This window comes from Callithrix jacchus, chromosome 16 (assembly GCF_049354715.1).
Source record: "Callithrix jacchus isolate 240 chromosome 16, calJac240_pri, whole genome shotgun sequence".
In the NCBI taxonomy this organism is placed as follows: Eukaryota; Metazoa; Chordata; class Mammalia; order Primates; family Cebidae; genus Callithrix; species Callithrix jacchus.
Window position 1 is genome coordinate 53,558,522 of NC_133517.1, and position 14,379 is coordinate 53,572,900.

Genomic DNA, 14,379 nt, shown 5'->3' on the forward strand with positions numbered 1-14,379 from the left:
CCTGGAGGCTGCCCGCATTCCTTAGAATCGCCCTTAAGTGGAATCTCTTTTTTTTCTTTTTTTGTGAGACGAAATTTTGCTCTTGGGATGCTGAGGTGGGTGGATTACCTAAGGTCAGGAGTTCAAAATCAGCCTAGCCAACAGAGTAAAACCCTGTCTCTACTAAAAATACAAAAACTTAGCCAGGCGTGGTGGTGTGTTCTTGGGAGACTGAGGCAGGAGAATTGCTTGAACCCTGCAGCCAACTGAGATGGTGCCACTGCACTCCAGCCTGGTTGATAGAGTGAGATTCTGTCTCAAAAAAAAAAAAAAAAAAAAGGAAAGGAAAACTCTCCTTCAGCCAGGTGTGGTGGCTCACATCTGTAAACCCAACATTTGGGCGGACAAGGCAGGAGGATAACGTGAGGCCAGGAGTTTAAGGCCAGCCTGGGCAACAGAGTAAGACCCCATTTCTACCAAAAAAAAAAAAAAAGTAGCCAGCCATACCACTGCAGTCCCGCCTGGGTGACAGGGGAGACCCTATCTCAAAAAAGAAAAAAAAAGTAAATAAAATTAGAAAAGGAAAAATACTCTATAATTTTTCCCTAATTATAGGAATTATTTAAATTGTGATGATTTCTGTTGGGATTCAGTACAGTTGCCCCCAGTCTCCTGGAGCACGAGTCTCAGGGCGCCACCCCCACTGGCAAAGGTGACAGGCCCGTGATGGCGCCAATCAAGTACCCAGGGAGGGGAGCATGAGGATCCAGGAGAATCTGCAAATCAGCCATGGAGACTAGACCCATCAAGCAAGCAAAAGGAGAAAAATGATGTAAAATACGTAATAATCATAACGTAAGAAAAAGCCAGAACGGAAGTAACTGTGCAGAAGTGCCCCCTTAGAAGAGACTGGACAGAAGAAGCAAGTCCTTTATATGGTCTAAAATGCAAGCCTGCTGTCACCCTTGAGGGTGGCTCTCCTGTCCTCAGGGAGGCATCTTTAGGTCCTGGTCTTCAGCCTCTGGTGGGCTGCCTGCCCATTCCCTTCCTTGAGGTTATGGCCAAGATGTGGTGCCTCCTCCAGGGCACCTGCCCCCTCACCGCGACCTCCACGTGTCAATACCAGGGCCCTGTCCTCTGAGAAACAGGCCCAGCCTCCCTTTTGGCAGCTCCAGCACTGCCTGGTACGTCCCTTTGCCTGCAGCCCTCTTCTGTGCTCTCAGCTGCCCCTGCCCCTGTAGCCCTGCCTGCCCTGGTTACTGCCTCCTGTGTGGCTGGGCCCTCTCCTGCAGGGCAGTCACACACCCACCCTCCCTGACCCCTTCAGATGCTGGGCCAACCGTGACTGCCCAGATACGTGCCCAGTTGCCTAGACCCATGTTCTGGCATGGCCAGGCCTGGAGGCTGTGGCTGGGGGCTAACGGACCGTCAGATGGGTGAGTGTGGATGACTGAATCCCATATCTCTTCCCCCACAACACACCTGGGCTTGGCTGGGTCAAAGGAGCTTCCATCTTCCAGGAAGGAGGATTCTTGGAGGCAGCCAGAGACCTGGGACTGTTCTGGGCACCCACTGGTCATTTGGCCGGTAGGGGGCCGGAGGTCAGAGGTCAGGCCAACCCTGCCACCTGGGGTGGTAGAGACTTCTGGGTCCTGACCCTGGAAGCCCGGAATGTGGCTGAGGCATGGGGGCAGAGGCAGCTGCTGACCTCACAATGTTGGGGTCTGCTGTCCCTGGCCGACCCACTGGCCTCTATCAGTTGCCGCCCCTGGCTGTCGGGCATGTCCCTCCTCAGCAGCTATGACAGCCTGCGGCAGGAGATCCAGCGGCTGGCACAGGAGAATGAAGAGCTGCGGCGGCTGGTGCGGCTCATCCAGGAGAACCAGGAGCTGAAGCTGGTGCTCAGGAACCGCAGCAAGAGCCTGGGCTTCTGCAGCTCTGGGTTCCTGGCTGAGGTGACTGGTGGCCCCCGGCTGCACAGGCGGAGGACAATCAAATTCAAGGATGCCGAGAGAGGTGAGCGCACGCGCGGGGGCCCCAGGACTCTGGAGTCGGGCAAGCCCGCCGGAGGCTGCAGGGCATCTGGAGCAAAGCCAGAGCTTGTGGCTCTTTCAGGACATGCAGCAGGGAGAAGGTGCCAGGTATGGGAAGCTGACCTCTGAGCAGAGCCTGAGCAGGTGAAGGAGCTGAGAGGCTGGGGCTCAGCTTTCCTGGCCCAGGGAACAGCTTTCACGGGGCCCTGAGGTGGGCACAGGTTGGTTGTGCCCGAAGCTGTCAGAGCTGCTGCAGCGGCAGGCTGTGTCCTCCCAGCCCTGAGCTCTCCAGCGGGGAAACAGCTGCACCCCTGGGGAAAGTGACGGGAGCCTGGCCAGGGTGGCGGTGTGAGAAGTGGTGGCTCTATGTGCTGAAGGTGGGAGTGACAGGACTTCTAGCAGATACGGGTGGGTATGAGCATGGGGCTGGGTGCAGGAGCTGCTGCTGGAGTGGACACACTGGGAGTTGGCCTGGGGTCTGGTTTTGGGAAGTGTCTGGCCATGCAGAGCAGATACGGGGTGGGTATGAGCAGGGGCTGGGCCATCCCGCAGGCCTGGAGCTGCCTCTGGTCACTGTGGAGGGCAGCATGGCATTGCCAAGAAGAAGCTGGGACCCATCAACATCGAGGGACGGAATAAAGGGCTGGTGGGGCAGGCGGCAAGGAGGCAGGTGGGGGTGGGGTCAGGCAGTCGGGGCGGCCAGGGGAGGCCTGAGCCTGGGGTGGGTGGGGGTTAGCCTTCGTTGGTCTGTCCTGGAGCATGTGCAGTGGACTGAGGTCAGGAGAGCCCCAGAGGCAGGCGGAGGTGGGAGGTGGACACCTGGAGGTGCACAGCAGCTGGGTGCCTCTGGGGGAGCCTGGGGCAGGCCCTTAGAGGTACATCTGTGAGTGGAGAGCACGAGCCTCTGGGGTGAACAGAGGGGCGAGGGGGTGGCTGGGGATGGTGGTGGGCAGTGAGAGTTTGGGGTCTGTAGCACAGGCCTGTTGGGCAGCCTGAGTGTGTACAGGGGAGCAGATGGTGGGGGTGTGGGTGGGTGGGATGTGGGAATCTCTCCTGATAGATCCTGGGCTGAGAGCCAGGACCAAGAGGCTGTGCTGGGGACAGGTAGAAACCAGAAGGCAGGACAGTCCCGCAGGAGTGTGGGCTGGCCAGGGCGGGACCATGTGGCCTGTCAGGAGGGTCCTGGGCTGAAGTGGGGTTGCTGAGCAGAGCTGCTTTGCAGACTGTGCAGAGCAGGCAGGTGGGTGGGGATCCTGCATGTAGGTGTGGTGTGACCTTTGGGGTCTCAGCTGGGCCTCAGGATGGGGAAGGCACTAGGAGGTAGGGCTCCTGCATGTGGGTGTGGGGTCTGGGGGCGGCATCACAGCGGGCACCTGCCATGAGCAGCAGCCCATCCACAGGAAGGGGGTCCTGGGTGCCTGATCCTGGGCCCTTATCTCTGTCTCTGGGGAGCTGGAGTCCACCGCCCTTGGTGCAAGTGTCACAGGAGAGGGGTCCCAATCCAGAATCCAAGAGAGGGTTCTTGCATTTCTTGGGCGAAAGGCTAAAGTGAAAGCAGAGGAATGAAAGAATGGCTCCTCCACAGGCAGAGCAGCCCCGAGGGCTGCAAGTGGTCCATTTTGACGGTTATTTCTTGATGATATGCTAAACGCGGGGTGGATTATTCATGCCTCCGCTTTCTGGACCACATAGGGTAACTTCCTGACGTTGCGGTCTTGGCGCTGGGGACAGTGAACCGTGATGGTTCTGGTGGTTTGGCCAGCTTCTTTACTGCAGCCTGTTTTGTCAGGTACAGGTCTTCACGGCCGGTATCTTGTGCTGACCTCTTCTCTCATCCTGTGACTCAGAATGCCTTAGTCGTCTAGGAATGCAGCCCAGTAGGTTTCGATCTCTTTTCACCCAGCTTCTATTCAAGATGGAGTTGCTCTGGTTCACCCGCCTCCGACACAGGGAGGGAAGCCTGGTGAAGAGGGCCGGAGATACCGCACAGGAGAGGCCCCGGGCGGGGAGCTGGGGCTGGCAGAGAAGGCCGCAGGGCCTGCTTCCTGCTCCCCTCTGCCCTTCAGCGCCGCCTCCCACGCGGAACGACGTCCCCCAGTGGGGAGCCCTGTTGCGGCCTGGGCTGCCAGCTCCCCTTGCCCGGGACACCTGGGGGTGGGAACCCAGGGCGCCCGCCCTCGGCGAGCCCCGGTCCCGCGCTGGAGCCCCGAGGGCCGCAGAGCCAAGGTGCCCTTGAGCCGGCGGGGCGGCCAGCGGAGGCGCAGCGCGGGGAAGGAGGCGCCGTGGGCGGGCCGGGCCTGACGCCACCGGAGCGCCTGGGCCAGTGGCGCGGGGGGCGGGCCCCGCAGGCTCCTCCCCGAGGCCAGCCCGTTGCGCGCAGAGCCGCCCGGAGCGCTGCGGGAGACGATTGCGAGCGACCGAGCCGGGCCGAGCCGAGCGGCCAGGTGGGCCGCGGCCTCCCCTCCGCGGCCCCTTCCCCGCTGCCCTCCCGAGCCGCTCCTCACGCGTCCCCGCCTGGGGCCGTCCCATCCGTTCACAGGCTCGGTCCTGACCCAGGGCCACCAGGCTTGGGCCGAAGGTCGAGCAAAGCGGGAAGTGGGGTCCCCTGGCCAGCTCGCCCCAGACCCCCTCGCCGCACTCCCGTGCCCCTTCGTGCTGAACGACCCGGCCCGAGGGCTCCAGGGTCCAACGGCGCCTCCACCTCCCGTGCCTGCTCCACTGCCTGGGTTCCCGCTCAATCCAGGGCTGGGAGAAGCGTGATGCGGGGCACGGGGGCATCAGGCCACTGACCTTCGGCCAGGCTCTCGCCTGGGCCCAGGCTGCCCTCGGAGCAGGGGCTGCAGCTCTGGGTCTCTCCCTCAGGACCCCCCCAACATGCGCAGGGCTGGGACCCCTCTAGTCAGGGCTCAGCACACCCGCAGGTGAGCCCAGGCTGACCCCGCCTCTGTCCAGTTCTCCCAGGGCTACCTGCTGAAGAGCTCCTGTGGGACCCCAGACCCGCCACCATGGGCAGCCCCAAGGGCCGCTTCCACTTTGCCATCGACCGTGGGGGTACCTTCACAGACGTCTTTGCCCAGTGCCCAGGGGGGCACGTTCGGGTCTTAAAACTGCTCTCAGAGGACCCTGCCAACTATGCAGACGCGCCGACTGAAGGCATCCGCCGCATCCTGGAGCAGGTGGGCCAGGGCAGAACGGGGGCACAGGGACCCCACAGCCAGAAGCCCCAGGCTGACCATGTGGTCCCCAGGAGGCTGGCGTGCTCCTGCCCCGGGACCAGCCGCTGGACTCCAGTCACATCGCCAGCATCCGCATGGGCACCACAGTGGCCACCAACGCACTGCTGGAGCGGAAGGGGGAGCGGGTGGCGCTGCTGGTGACACGTGGCTTCCGAGACCTGCTGCACATCGGCACCCAAGCCCGCGGGGACCTCTTTGACCTGGTGAGTTCCATGCAGCTGGGCCCCCGGGTTGTGTGGCACAGACCCCTCAGGGATGCCTTGACCCTGTGTGTGGGGAGAGAGCGGCTGGATTAGTAATGACCCATGGGCACCGGGCAACAAAGAAAGAGGAAGCTCCCGGAATTCCCAGTGGGGCCCCCAGTTTCTCTAGCCCTTGGATTGGGCACAGGATGCCCTGTTCCTTCCTGCTGCCGTGCCCATCCTCGATGCTGGTGCGACCACCCAGGCAGCCTTGTGCAGGTGAGGGAGGGGTAGAAGCCCTTCCCTGCTGCTGCGTTTCTGGAAGAAGCTGCTTCCATAGGGTGGAGCAGTTGGCGGCACTCAGCTGCCTATGGGGGCGGAGAGCTGCCCCCCTAGGCGAACCTCCCTGGGGCTGCCAGTTATGATTCTCCTGGGCCTGCCAACTGGCCTGTTGGGACAGAGCCCCTCACCTGTACCAGCCACCCACACAGGACTCCAGCACCAACCCTTGGGCCTTGGCCTCCTCTGAGCCTCTGCCCGCCCCCAGGCCGTGCCCATGCCTGAGGTGCTGTATGAAGAGGTACTGGAGGTAGACGAACGCGTGGTGCTGCACCGTGGAGAGGCGGGCACCGGGACGCCTGTCAAAGGTGTGTGCTCCGCCGCTAGTGTGGGATTTAGGGTGAAGGGTCCTGCTGGCCTTTGACGGGGCCTCCTGGGCTCTCTGACAGGCCGCACGGGGGACCTGCTGGAAGTGCAGCAGCCTGTGGACCTGGGGGCCCTGCGTGGGAAGCTGGAGGGGCTGCTGTCTCGAGGCATCCGTAGCCTGGCCGTGGTGCTCATGCACTCGTACACGTGAGTGAGGTGGGCTGTGGGTGGTGGGAGCAGGTGCCGGGTCTGGTGGGGGATGAGGTGCCACTGGGTTTTTGTCGTAGGTGGGCCCAGCATGAGCAGCAGGTGGGTGCGCTGGCCTGGGAGCTGGGCTTCACACACGTGTCACTGTCCTCGGAGGCCATGCCCATGGTGCGTATCGTCCCTCGGGGGCACACGGCCTGTGCTGACGCCTACCTCACACCCGCCATCCAACGCTACGTTCAGGGCTTCCGCCGTGGCTTCCAGGGCCAGCTCAAGGTGAGGCCATGAGGCCCCTCCACCGCCCATTCCTGGGCCTGGGCCTGGGCCTGCCTAGCGCCTCACAGCCCATCCGCTGCCCACTCACAGGACGTGCAGGTGTTGTTCATGCGGTCCGACGGCGGCCTGGCACCCATGGACGCCTTCAGCGGCTCCCGTGCTGTGCTCTCAGGCCCCGCTGGCGGCGTGGTTGGCTACTCAGCCACCACCTACCATCAGGAGGGTGGCCAGCCTGTCATTGGCTTCGACATGGGAGGTATGAGGGCCGAGGGCTGGGGTCTTGGGGAGGCCCCGCCGCTGGGCCCCGGGTCCTCAAGAGACCCACTAGCATTGCACTCCTGCCAGGCACGTCCACGGATGTGAGCCGCTACGCTGGGGAATTCGAACACATCTTCGAGGCCAGCACGGCTGGCATCACCCTCCAGGCCCCGCAGCTGGACATCAATACCGTGGCAGCGGGTGGGGGTTCCCGCCTCTTCTTCAGGTCAGCTCCCCTGCTTCCCAGTCTGGGACCCCCAGTCCTGTCTCCCTCCTCATCTCCAACCCCAGCCCTTCCTTCACCTAGGTCTGGCCTCTTCGTGGTTGGGCCCGAGTCAGCAGGAGCCCACCCAGGACCCGCCTGCTACCGCAAAGGTAAAAGTCAGGATCTGCCTGACGCCCCAGGCCCAGCCCCTCCTGTTAGCCTCATCCCTGCTGCCCACTCCTGCTCCCCTGCCTCCAGCCCCCAAACCCCACACCCTGTCCACCTCCCAGGGGGCCCTGTGACAGTGACGGATGCTAATCTGGTCCTGGGTCGCCTACTGCCTGCCTCCTTCCCCTGCATTTTTGGGCCGGGAGAGGACCAACCACTTTCTCCTGAGGCCTCCCGCAAGGCCCTGGAGGCTGTGGCCACTGAAGTCAACAGCTTCCTGACGAATGGGCCCTGCCCGGCCTCCCCGCTGAGCCTGGAGGAGGTGGCCATGGGATTCGTGCGTGTGGCCAATGAGGCCATGTGCCGACCCATCCGTGCACTCACGCAGGTATGCCTGCCCCTGCTCTCCCACCTGTCCTGCCCCGGCCTTGCTTCCTGACCCATATCTCCTGCTCAGTCAGCCCAACAGGGCTGAGAGGCTGGGGGCTGGATGGAGTAGGGTAGGAGAACCCACTGACCCCTTCTGTCTCCCTAGGCAAGAGGCCATGACCCCTCAGCCCATGTGCTGGCCTGCTTCGGGGGAGCTGGTGGGCAGCATGCATGTGCCATCGCCCGGGCCCTGGGCATGGACACTGTGCATATCCACAGGTAGGCCTCGGTGTGGGTGCATGGGGGTGCATGTGATCCGTGCTGGGGGAGCTTCATTGCCATGCTGCCCATCCTTGCAGGCACAGTGGGCTGCTGTCAGCACTGGGGCTGGCCCTGGCTGACGTGGTGCAAGAGGCACAGGAGCCCTGCTCCCTGCTCTACACGCCAGAGACCTACGTACAGCTGGACCAGAGGCTAAGTCGCCTGGAGGAGCAGTGTGTGGATGCCCTGCAGGCCCAGGGCTTCCCCAGGTGGGCTACCAGGGTGCCCTGGGCAGAGGACTTAACGATCCAGCTCCCCCAGCACAGATCACATGCACCCCCATGCACCCACCCCCAGGCCCACCTGTGGATATGCAGGGTGTCTGTGCCCAGAGCCCAGGGAAGAAGCAGAACAGGTGTCCTTGCCAGGCGCTGGGTGGGTTGCGGTGGGGGGCAGGGCAGAGGGCTTGCTGTGAGTGCCCCCAACCACCTGCTCCAGGTCCCAGATCAGCACTGAGAGCTTCCTGCACCTGCGCTACCAAGGCACGGACTGTGCCCTGATGGTGTCAGCCCACCAGCATCCAGCCACAGCCTGCTCGCCCCGTGCGGGGGACTTCGGGGCAGCCTTCGTGGAGCGGTATGTGAGCTTCCTGATTCCGGATCCCTGGTGAGGGGCTGCCTGTCTGGTCGCCTTGCCCTGAGTACTCCTTGGGTCCTCGTGGGGGGGAGTGCAGGTACATGAGGGAGTTTGGCTTTGTCATTCCTGAGCGGCCGGTAGTCGTGGACGACGTGCGAGTGAGGGGCACTGGCCGTAGTGGTCTTCGCCTCGAGGATGCCCCCAAAGCCCAGACCGGGCCTCCCCGTGTAGACAAGGTCTGTGGTCCTGCCTGTGCCAGCCTGACAGTAGCCGTGGGGCATGGGGATGGGGACCAAGGCCTGCGAGAGGCATTGGGGAGGGTGCTGGGCCCGGGGGCTGCACTTACCAACACCCTCTGCAGATGACCCAGTGCTACTTTGAGGGGGGCTACCAGGAGACCCCTGTGTACCTGCTGGGAGAGCTAGGCTATGGGCACAAGCTCCAGGGGCCATGCCTCATCATCGACAGTAACAGGTGGGCCGAGGTCCAGCCAGGGTGGAGGGTGTGGAGGGGTGAACTGTGGGGCCCCTGGTGTGGGGTTCTCTGGCCCTAGGTTGCAGGGGCCTGCAGGACTCTATTCCACCATCGTTGGGGTGTCCCCTGTCCTGGGACTGTGGTGTCTCTGGTTGGAGGGGTCTCCCCTGGCCCCATGTAGCCTCTCTGTGCCCTCTGCTCCTCAGCACCATCCTGGTGGAGCCAGGCTGCCAGGCAGAGGTGACTGAGACAGGGGACATCCGCATCTCTGTGGGGGCTGAAGTCCCCGGTACGGTGGGCACCCAGCTGGACCCTATCCAGCTGTCCATCTTCTCACACCGCTTCATGAGCATTGCTGGTGAGTGGCTGCTGCCAGGTTCCCTGCTGCCCTGGCTCCCTGTGGGATAAGGTGCCATCTGTGTCATGGGGTGGCTGGCAGGGCTGTGCCCAAAGGGAAAGGCAAAAATAGGACCCCCTGGCGACAGGGCGGGCAGTGCGGCCGCAGCACTGCCATGGTGCAGTTGGCTGTGAGAACAGGCCTTGGGCAGGGAGGACACCTTCCCCTCTTACCCGAAGCTGTGTGATATGGGCATTGCCCACCTGGCTAAGGAGGGCTATTGAGGACACCACAGGGAACCCATCTGTGCAGGGTCAGAGTGGCTTGGTGGGAGCCTAGGGTTCAAGAGCCTAGGAAGCAGGTTCTTGCTGTGCCAGGCAGGGTGGGAGGGTTGAGGGCTGGCACCAGGTTCTTGCTGGGAGCTCCAGGAGGGGCTGGGGAGGAAGGTGGTGTCCTTTACACAGGCGAAGACACGTGGCCAAATGGGCATGCCGCCACCTTGGTCTTCCCCACGTAAAAGCTGCTGGGTCCTGGGTTTGAGCCCTGGTGGGTCCTGTTCCTCCCTTTCCTGGGCCATGCTGTGGGTGGCTGGGACCAGCGGGTGCCTGGTCACTTTGTGCTCCCAGAGCAGATGGGCCGCATCCTGCAGCGCACGGCAATCTCCACCAACATCAAGGAGCGCCTCGACTTCTCCTGTGCCCTCTTTGGGCCCGATGGGGGGCTTGTGTCCAATGCCCCCCACATCCCTGTGCACCTGGGCGCCATGCAGGAGACTGTGCAGTTCCAGGTGCGGGGGCCCCTCCCTCGCCTTCGCTCCCTCACCCCCATCCCTCTCTGTCCCCTGCTCCCCTGTGCCCACTCTGCACCTGTCTCCTGGTTTCAGATCCAGCACCTGGGTGCCAACCTCCACCCTGGCGACGTGCTACTGAGCAACCATCCCAGTGCTGGGGGCAGCCACCTGCCAGACCTAACTGTCATCACACCGGTGAGGGGTGCCGCCCGCCTGCCTCTGCTGGGGCAGGGTGGCCAATGCGTGACCGTGGCTCTCCACCCGCTAGGTGTTCTGGCCGGGTCAGACGCGGCCTGTGTTCTACGTGGCCAGCCGAGGGCACCACGCAGACATTGGGGGCATCACACCGGGCTCCATGCCCCCCCACTCCACCACACTGCAACAAGAGGGCGCCGTCTTTCTGTCCTTCAAACTCGTCCAGGGGGGCGTCTTCCAGGAGGAGGGTGAGTGGGAGTGGGGTGGGGTGGGCCTTCTGCAGGCTGGGACACATGGCTACTGCTGGCACGCAGGCTTGGCTGGTGCATGGGATGCTGTCCACAGGCCCAGGCCTGCCTTCAGGCCGGGAGGAGATAGGTGGTTACCACAGGGGGCAGCTGCACATCAGATCCCAGGAGCTGAGATGAATTCAGCCTCCGCCTAGGAAGGCCTTGGGGGGTGGTTTTGCGGGTGGAGAGTTAGCCAAGGCATGCAGGGTCAGGGTGCTGGAGGCAAAGGTCCTGTTTCAGGGTGGCTGGCTGTTTGTGGTGTGTTCAGTCACACTGGGTGGGGGCGGCAGAGAAACAGCAGGGCAGGGGCAGGGCCCAAAGGACCCTGGAGAGTTTTCTGGGCCTGGGTTCTATTCACTGGGAGGTGAGTGGCCGTGAAGGGCTTTCAGCTGGGCCTGCACTGGTCTCCTGCTGTACCCACATGTAGAGAGGATGCGAGGGTCTGAGAGTGGCCCAGAGGCTGAGGGGCAAGAGGGCGTGCAGCTGCAGTTGCCTTGGGTGATGCCGAGTCTTGGGCTGAGTGGAGGGTGAGGGCAGGGGGTAGGTGGAGGTGGGTATTTGGAGGGATTTGGGAGACAGTACCAGGGGTCAAGTTTGGGCAGCTGGAGGTGGATGCCCTGGCACTGAGCAGATGCAGGGAGGGTGGGATGGAGACGGCAGAGGTGCCTGTGGTGGGGGTGGGGGTAGGACAGACAGAAAGCAGCCCTGGTGTGAGGCTGCAGATCTGGGAGCTCAGGGGAAGTGGCGTGGCCAGGGCGGAGGGTGGGTGGGTGTCATGGATCCACAGGCTGTTCTGGGTGTTGACACAAATAGGGTGGCCCAGTCCTGGCTGCTCCTTTGGTCAGCATGAGCTGGGGCAGGGGGTGTGGACCACAGAGGGCCATGCACAGGCGTATTGCAGAGGGCCCTGTGGCAGGGTGCCTCAGAGAGGACCCTGACCCAGGTTCAAGGAGAGGGCCTTTCCTGAGGTGGGGAGCAGTCACAGGCCAGACCTCACTGTTTTCTAGGGGCAGGAGACCTTGTCTGGATCTGGGAAACCTGGGTTTGGGGGGCAGACAGGCTTGGCCAGGGGCTCAGTAATGACACTGTCCATCCAGCGGTGACTGAGGCCCTGCGGGCGCCAGGCAAGGTCCCCAACTGTAGTGGAACCAGAAACCTGCATGACAACCTGTCAGACCTCCGTGCCCAGGTGGCAGCCAATCAGAAGGGCATCCAGCTGGTGGGCGAGCTCATTGGGCAGTACGGCCTGGACGTGGTGCAGGCCTACATGGGCCATATTCAGGTGGGCCTGGGCACAGGAGTGTGGGCGGCAGGGCCACCCTGCAGGTGGCCTGGCTGCCACTGACTCTGCTTCCTGCCAGGTGAACGCGGAGCTGGCCGTGCGTGACATGCTGCGTGCCTTTGGAACGTCCCGGCAGGCCCAGGGCCTGCCCCTGGAGGTGTCCTCTGAAGACCACATGGATGATGGTTCCCCCATCTGCCTCCGCGTGCAGATCAACCTGAGACAGGTGGGCTGCGGGGAGAGGGCCTCTGGGCAGCAGGAGCAATGGACCGGAGGCTGACACCCTCTCGCTTCTCTCGGGGCACAGGGCAGCGCTGTGTTTGACTTCAGCGGCACTGGCCCGGAGGTGTTTGGCAATCTCAACGCCCCGCGGGCCATAACCCTGTCGGCCCTCATCTACTGCCTACGCTGTCTGGTCGGCCGCGACATTCCGCTCAACCAGGTTCGCAGGGGTGTGTGTGAGAGGGGGGCCTCAGCCCGAGTTCACCCTGAGAGCGTCCCCTGGGCCCAGCCATGGACTGACCCCCAAGGGTGTTGGGGGGGTGCTGTTTCTCCTTGAGCACCCGAGTGAGTTCCACCCACCCTAAGAGCCCCTGAAAGCCGCTCGCCCTGCACAGGGCTGCCTGGCGCCAGTGCGCGTGGTGATTCCCCGAGGCTCAATCCTGGACCCGTCGCCAGAGGCGGCCGTGGTGGGAGGCAACGTGCTCACGTCGCAGCGTGTGGTGGATGTCATCCTGGGGGCCTTTGGGGCCTGCGCCGCCTCCCAGGTGCGGGGGCGGGCGGGGTGGGCGGGCTGGTGTGGGAGCGGGCGGAGAGGTAGGAATGCCTCGCCCCAGCTCAGCGCAGCGACTGGATGCCCTTGCCAGGGCTGCATGAACAACGTGACCCTGGGCAACGCGCACATGGGCTACTACGAGACAGTGGCAGGCGGCGCGGGTGCCGGCCCCGGCTGGCATGGGCGCAGCGGCGTGCACAGCCACATGACCAACACGCGCATCACCGACCCCGAGATCCTGGAGGGCCGGTGAGCTGCGTGAGCGGCGGCCTGGGGGGAGCCGGGGCTCGGGCCACGCTGAGCCTTCGCCCTCGCCCTCGCAGGTACCCGGTCATCCTGCGCCGCTTCGAGCTGCGGCAGGGCTCTGGGGGCCGAGGCCGCTTCCGGGGCGGCGATGGTGTCATCCGCGAGCTGCTCTTTCGCGAGGAGGCGCTGCTGTCGGTGCTGACGGAGCGCCGGGCCTTCCAGCCATACGGGCTCCACGGTGCGTGGCTCCCCAGCTCTCGCGGCCGGCCCTGCCCCTGCCCCTCTTCCCGGCCTCTCTGGACTCCTCGCCTCCCTCCGCAGGGGGCGAGCCCGGCGCCCGCGGCCTGAACCTGCTGATCCGCAAAAACGGCCGGACGGTGAATCTGGGCAGCAAGACGTCGGTGACCGTGTACCCTGGGGTAAGGGCTGCGGCCTGTCCTGGTCCCCTCCCCACCGGCCCCCGTCCCACAGACGGTGAACAGTTGCAAACACGACCAGACGCGAGTTTAATTTGGCCCCAGAAGGAAAGGGGGTGTGCGCTGGGCCTCTGTGGTCCATGGGATGAACGCTGCCCCGCGGGGGAGGCGGCTGCACAGGTGACAGAGAGGGGCCGTGCCTGCGCTGAGCCTGCCCCTCCCCACAGGACGTGTTCTGTCTCCATACGCCTGGCGGCGGTGGCTACGGGGACCCGGAGGACCCCGCTCCACCGCCGGGGTCCCCCCCATTAGCGCTGGCCTTCCCGGAGCATGGTAGCGTCTTTGAGTACCGCCGGGCCCAGGAGGCCGTGTGAGGGTCAAACTGCTCGGCGCAGTCCAGCAGCAGCGTCAGCAATAAAGATCCCTACTGCGCCTAGTTCGTGCTCCAAGCCGTGTCTGTGTGTGCCGGCCGCGCCCCTTCCGACAGCGCAGGACTTAGGAGGACGCAGAGACTCAGCCGCAGCAGCAGGCCCACCACCAGGTGGTCCGTGAGCCCTGCCAGGGCGGTACTGAACGTCACCTGCTCCACCTCCTAGGGGCGGGGTTAGGTTGAGGGTCGTCCCAGCCACCCTGCGCCCTGGTGCTCACTGGGCTCAGCAGGCCCCAGGAACTCCGCGGTAGGTGATGTAGTCCAGGCTCCAACCTCTCCAGGGCTTAGCCCGGCGGCTTCTGCGGGGAGGGCTGGCCAGGTAGAGGTGGCGCCCTTTCTCCTGTTCCAGGGCCCTGATAGGGAGAGGCAGTGTCGCCAAGGCCAGGGCCCCTCTGCGGGCTTGGGGTGGGTAGTGCCTTCCTCCTGGCCACTCACCGCTGCAGCATCTCAGGGTCACAGAGTGGTGGAGCAGGTCACGGAGTGGTGGAGCACGGAGATGCTCAGTATGGTCCCTGGAGGCCCGGGGGAGGTTACCCAGGGCCCAGGGCTGCTCCTGGCACGTGCCCAGCTGGCAGGGGTCCTGGAAGCAGCTGAAGAGCTCATGCTCCTACTCCAGCACGTGGTCTGCAGAGAGAGGCCGGCTCGTGGTGGGGGGGGGAGAGTGGGCCTCCTGGCCCTACCCCCCTTCC

General features: G+C 64.0%; 1 protein-coding gene across 2 annotated transcripts; it reads left to right on the top strand.

Annotated features, from left to right (window-relative positions):
• The first annotated feature begins 1,736 nt into the window (after positions 1 to 1,736).
• On the top strand, positions 1,737 to 13,696 carry OPLAH (5-oxoprolinase, ATP-hydrolysing). 2 transcript variants are annotated; one of them, XM_035277489.3, is made up of 27 exons: positions 1,737 to 1,995; positions 4,965 to 5,188; positions 5,260 to 5,451; positions 5,978 to 6,077; positions 6,159 to 6,282; positions 6,363 to 6,558; positions 6,649 to 6,814; positions 6,904 to 7,042; positions 7,124 to 7,191; positions 7,312 to 7,577; positions 7,725 to 7,837; positions 7,918 to 8,088; positions 8,318 to 8,455; positions 8,553 to 8,691; positions 8,817 to 8,929; positions 9,136 to 9,287; positions 9,893 to 10,053; positions 10,150 to 10,251; positions 10,325 to 10,499; positions 11,639 to 11,823; positions 11,903 to 12,049; positions 12,131 to 12,265; positions 12,441 to 12,590; positions 12,690 to 12,847; positions 12,922 to 13,082; positions 13,166 to 13,263; positions 13,488 to 13,696. In XM_035277489.3, exons 1-27 carry the CDS (start codon positions 1,761 to 1,763, stop codon positions 13,632 to 13,634), a joined length of 4,155 nt encoding a protein of 1,384 aa, XP_035133380.1. In that variant the 5' UTR covers positions 1,737 to 1,760; the 3' UTR covers positions 13,635 to 13,696. The 2 variants fall into 2 exon arrangements, with proteins under 2 accessions (XP_035133380.1, XP_035133381.1); XM_035277490.3 differs by lacking the exon at positions 1,737 to 1,995 and adding an exon at positions 4,391 to 4,456.
• The last annotated feature ends 683 nt before the right edge of the window (positions 13,697 to 14,379 follow it).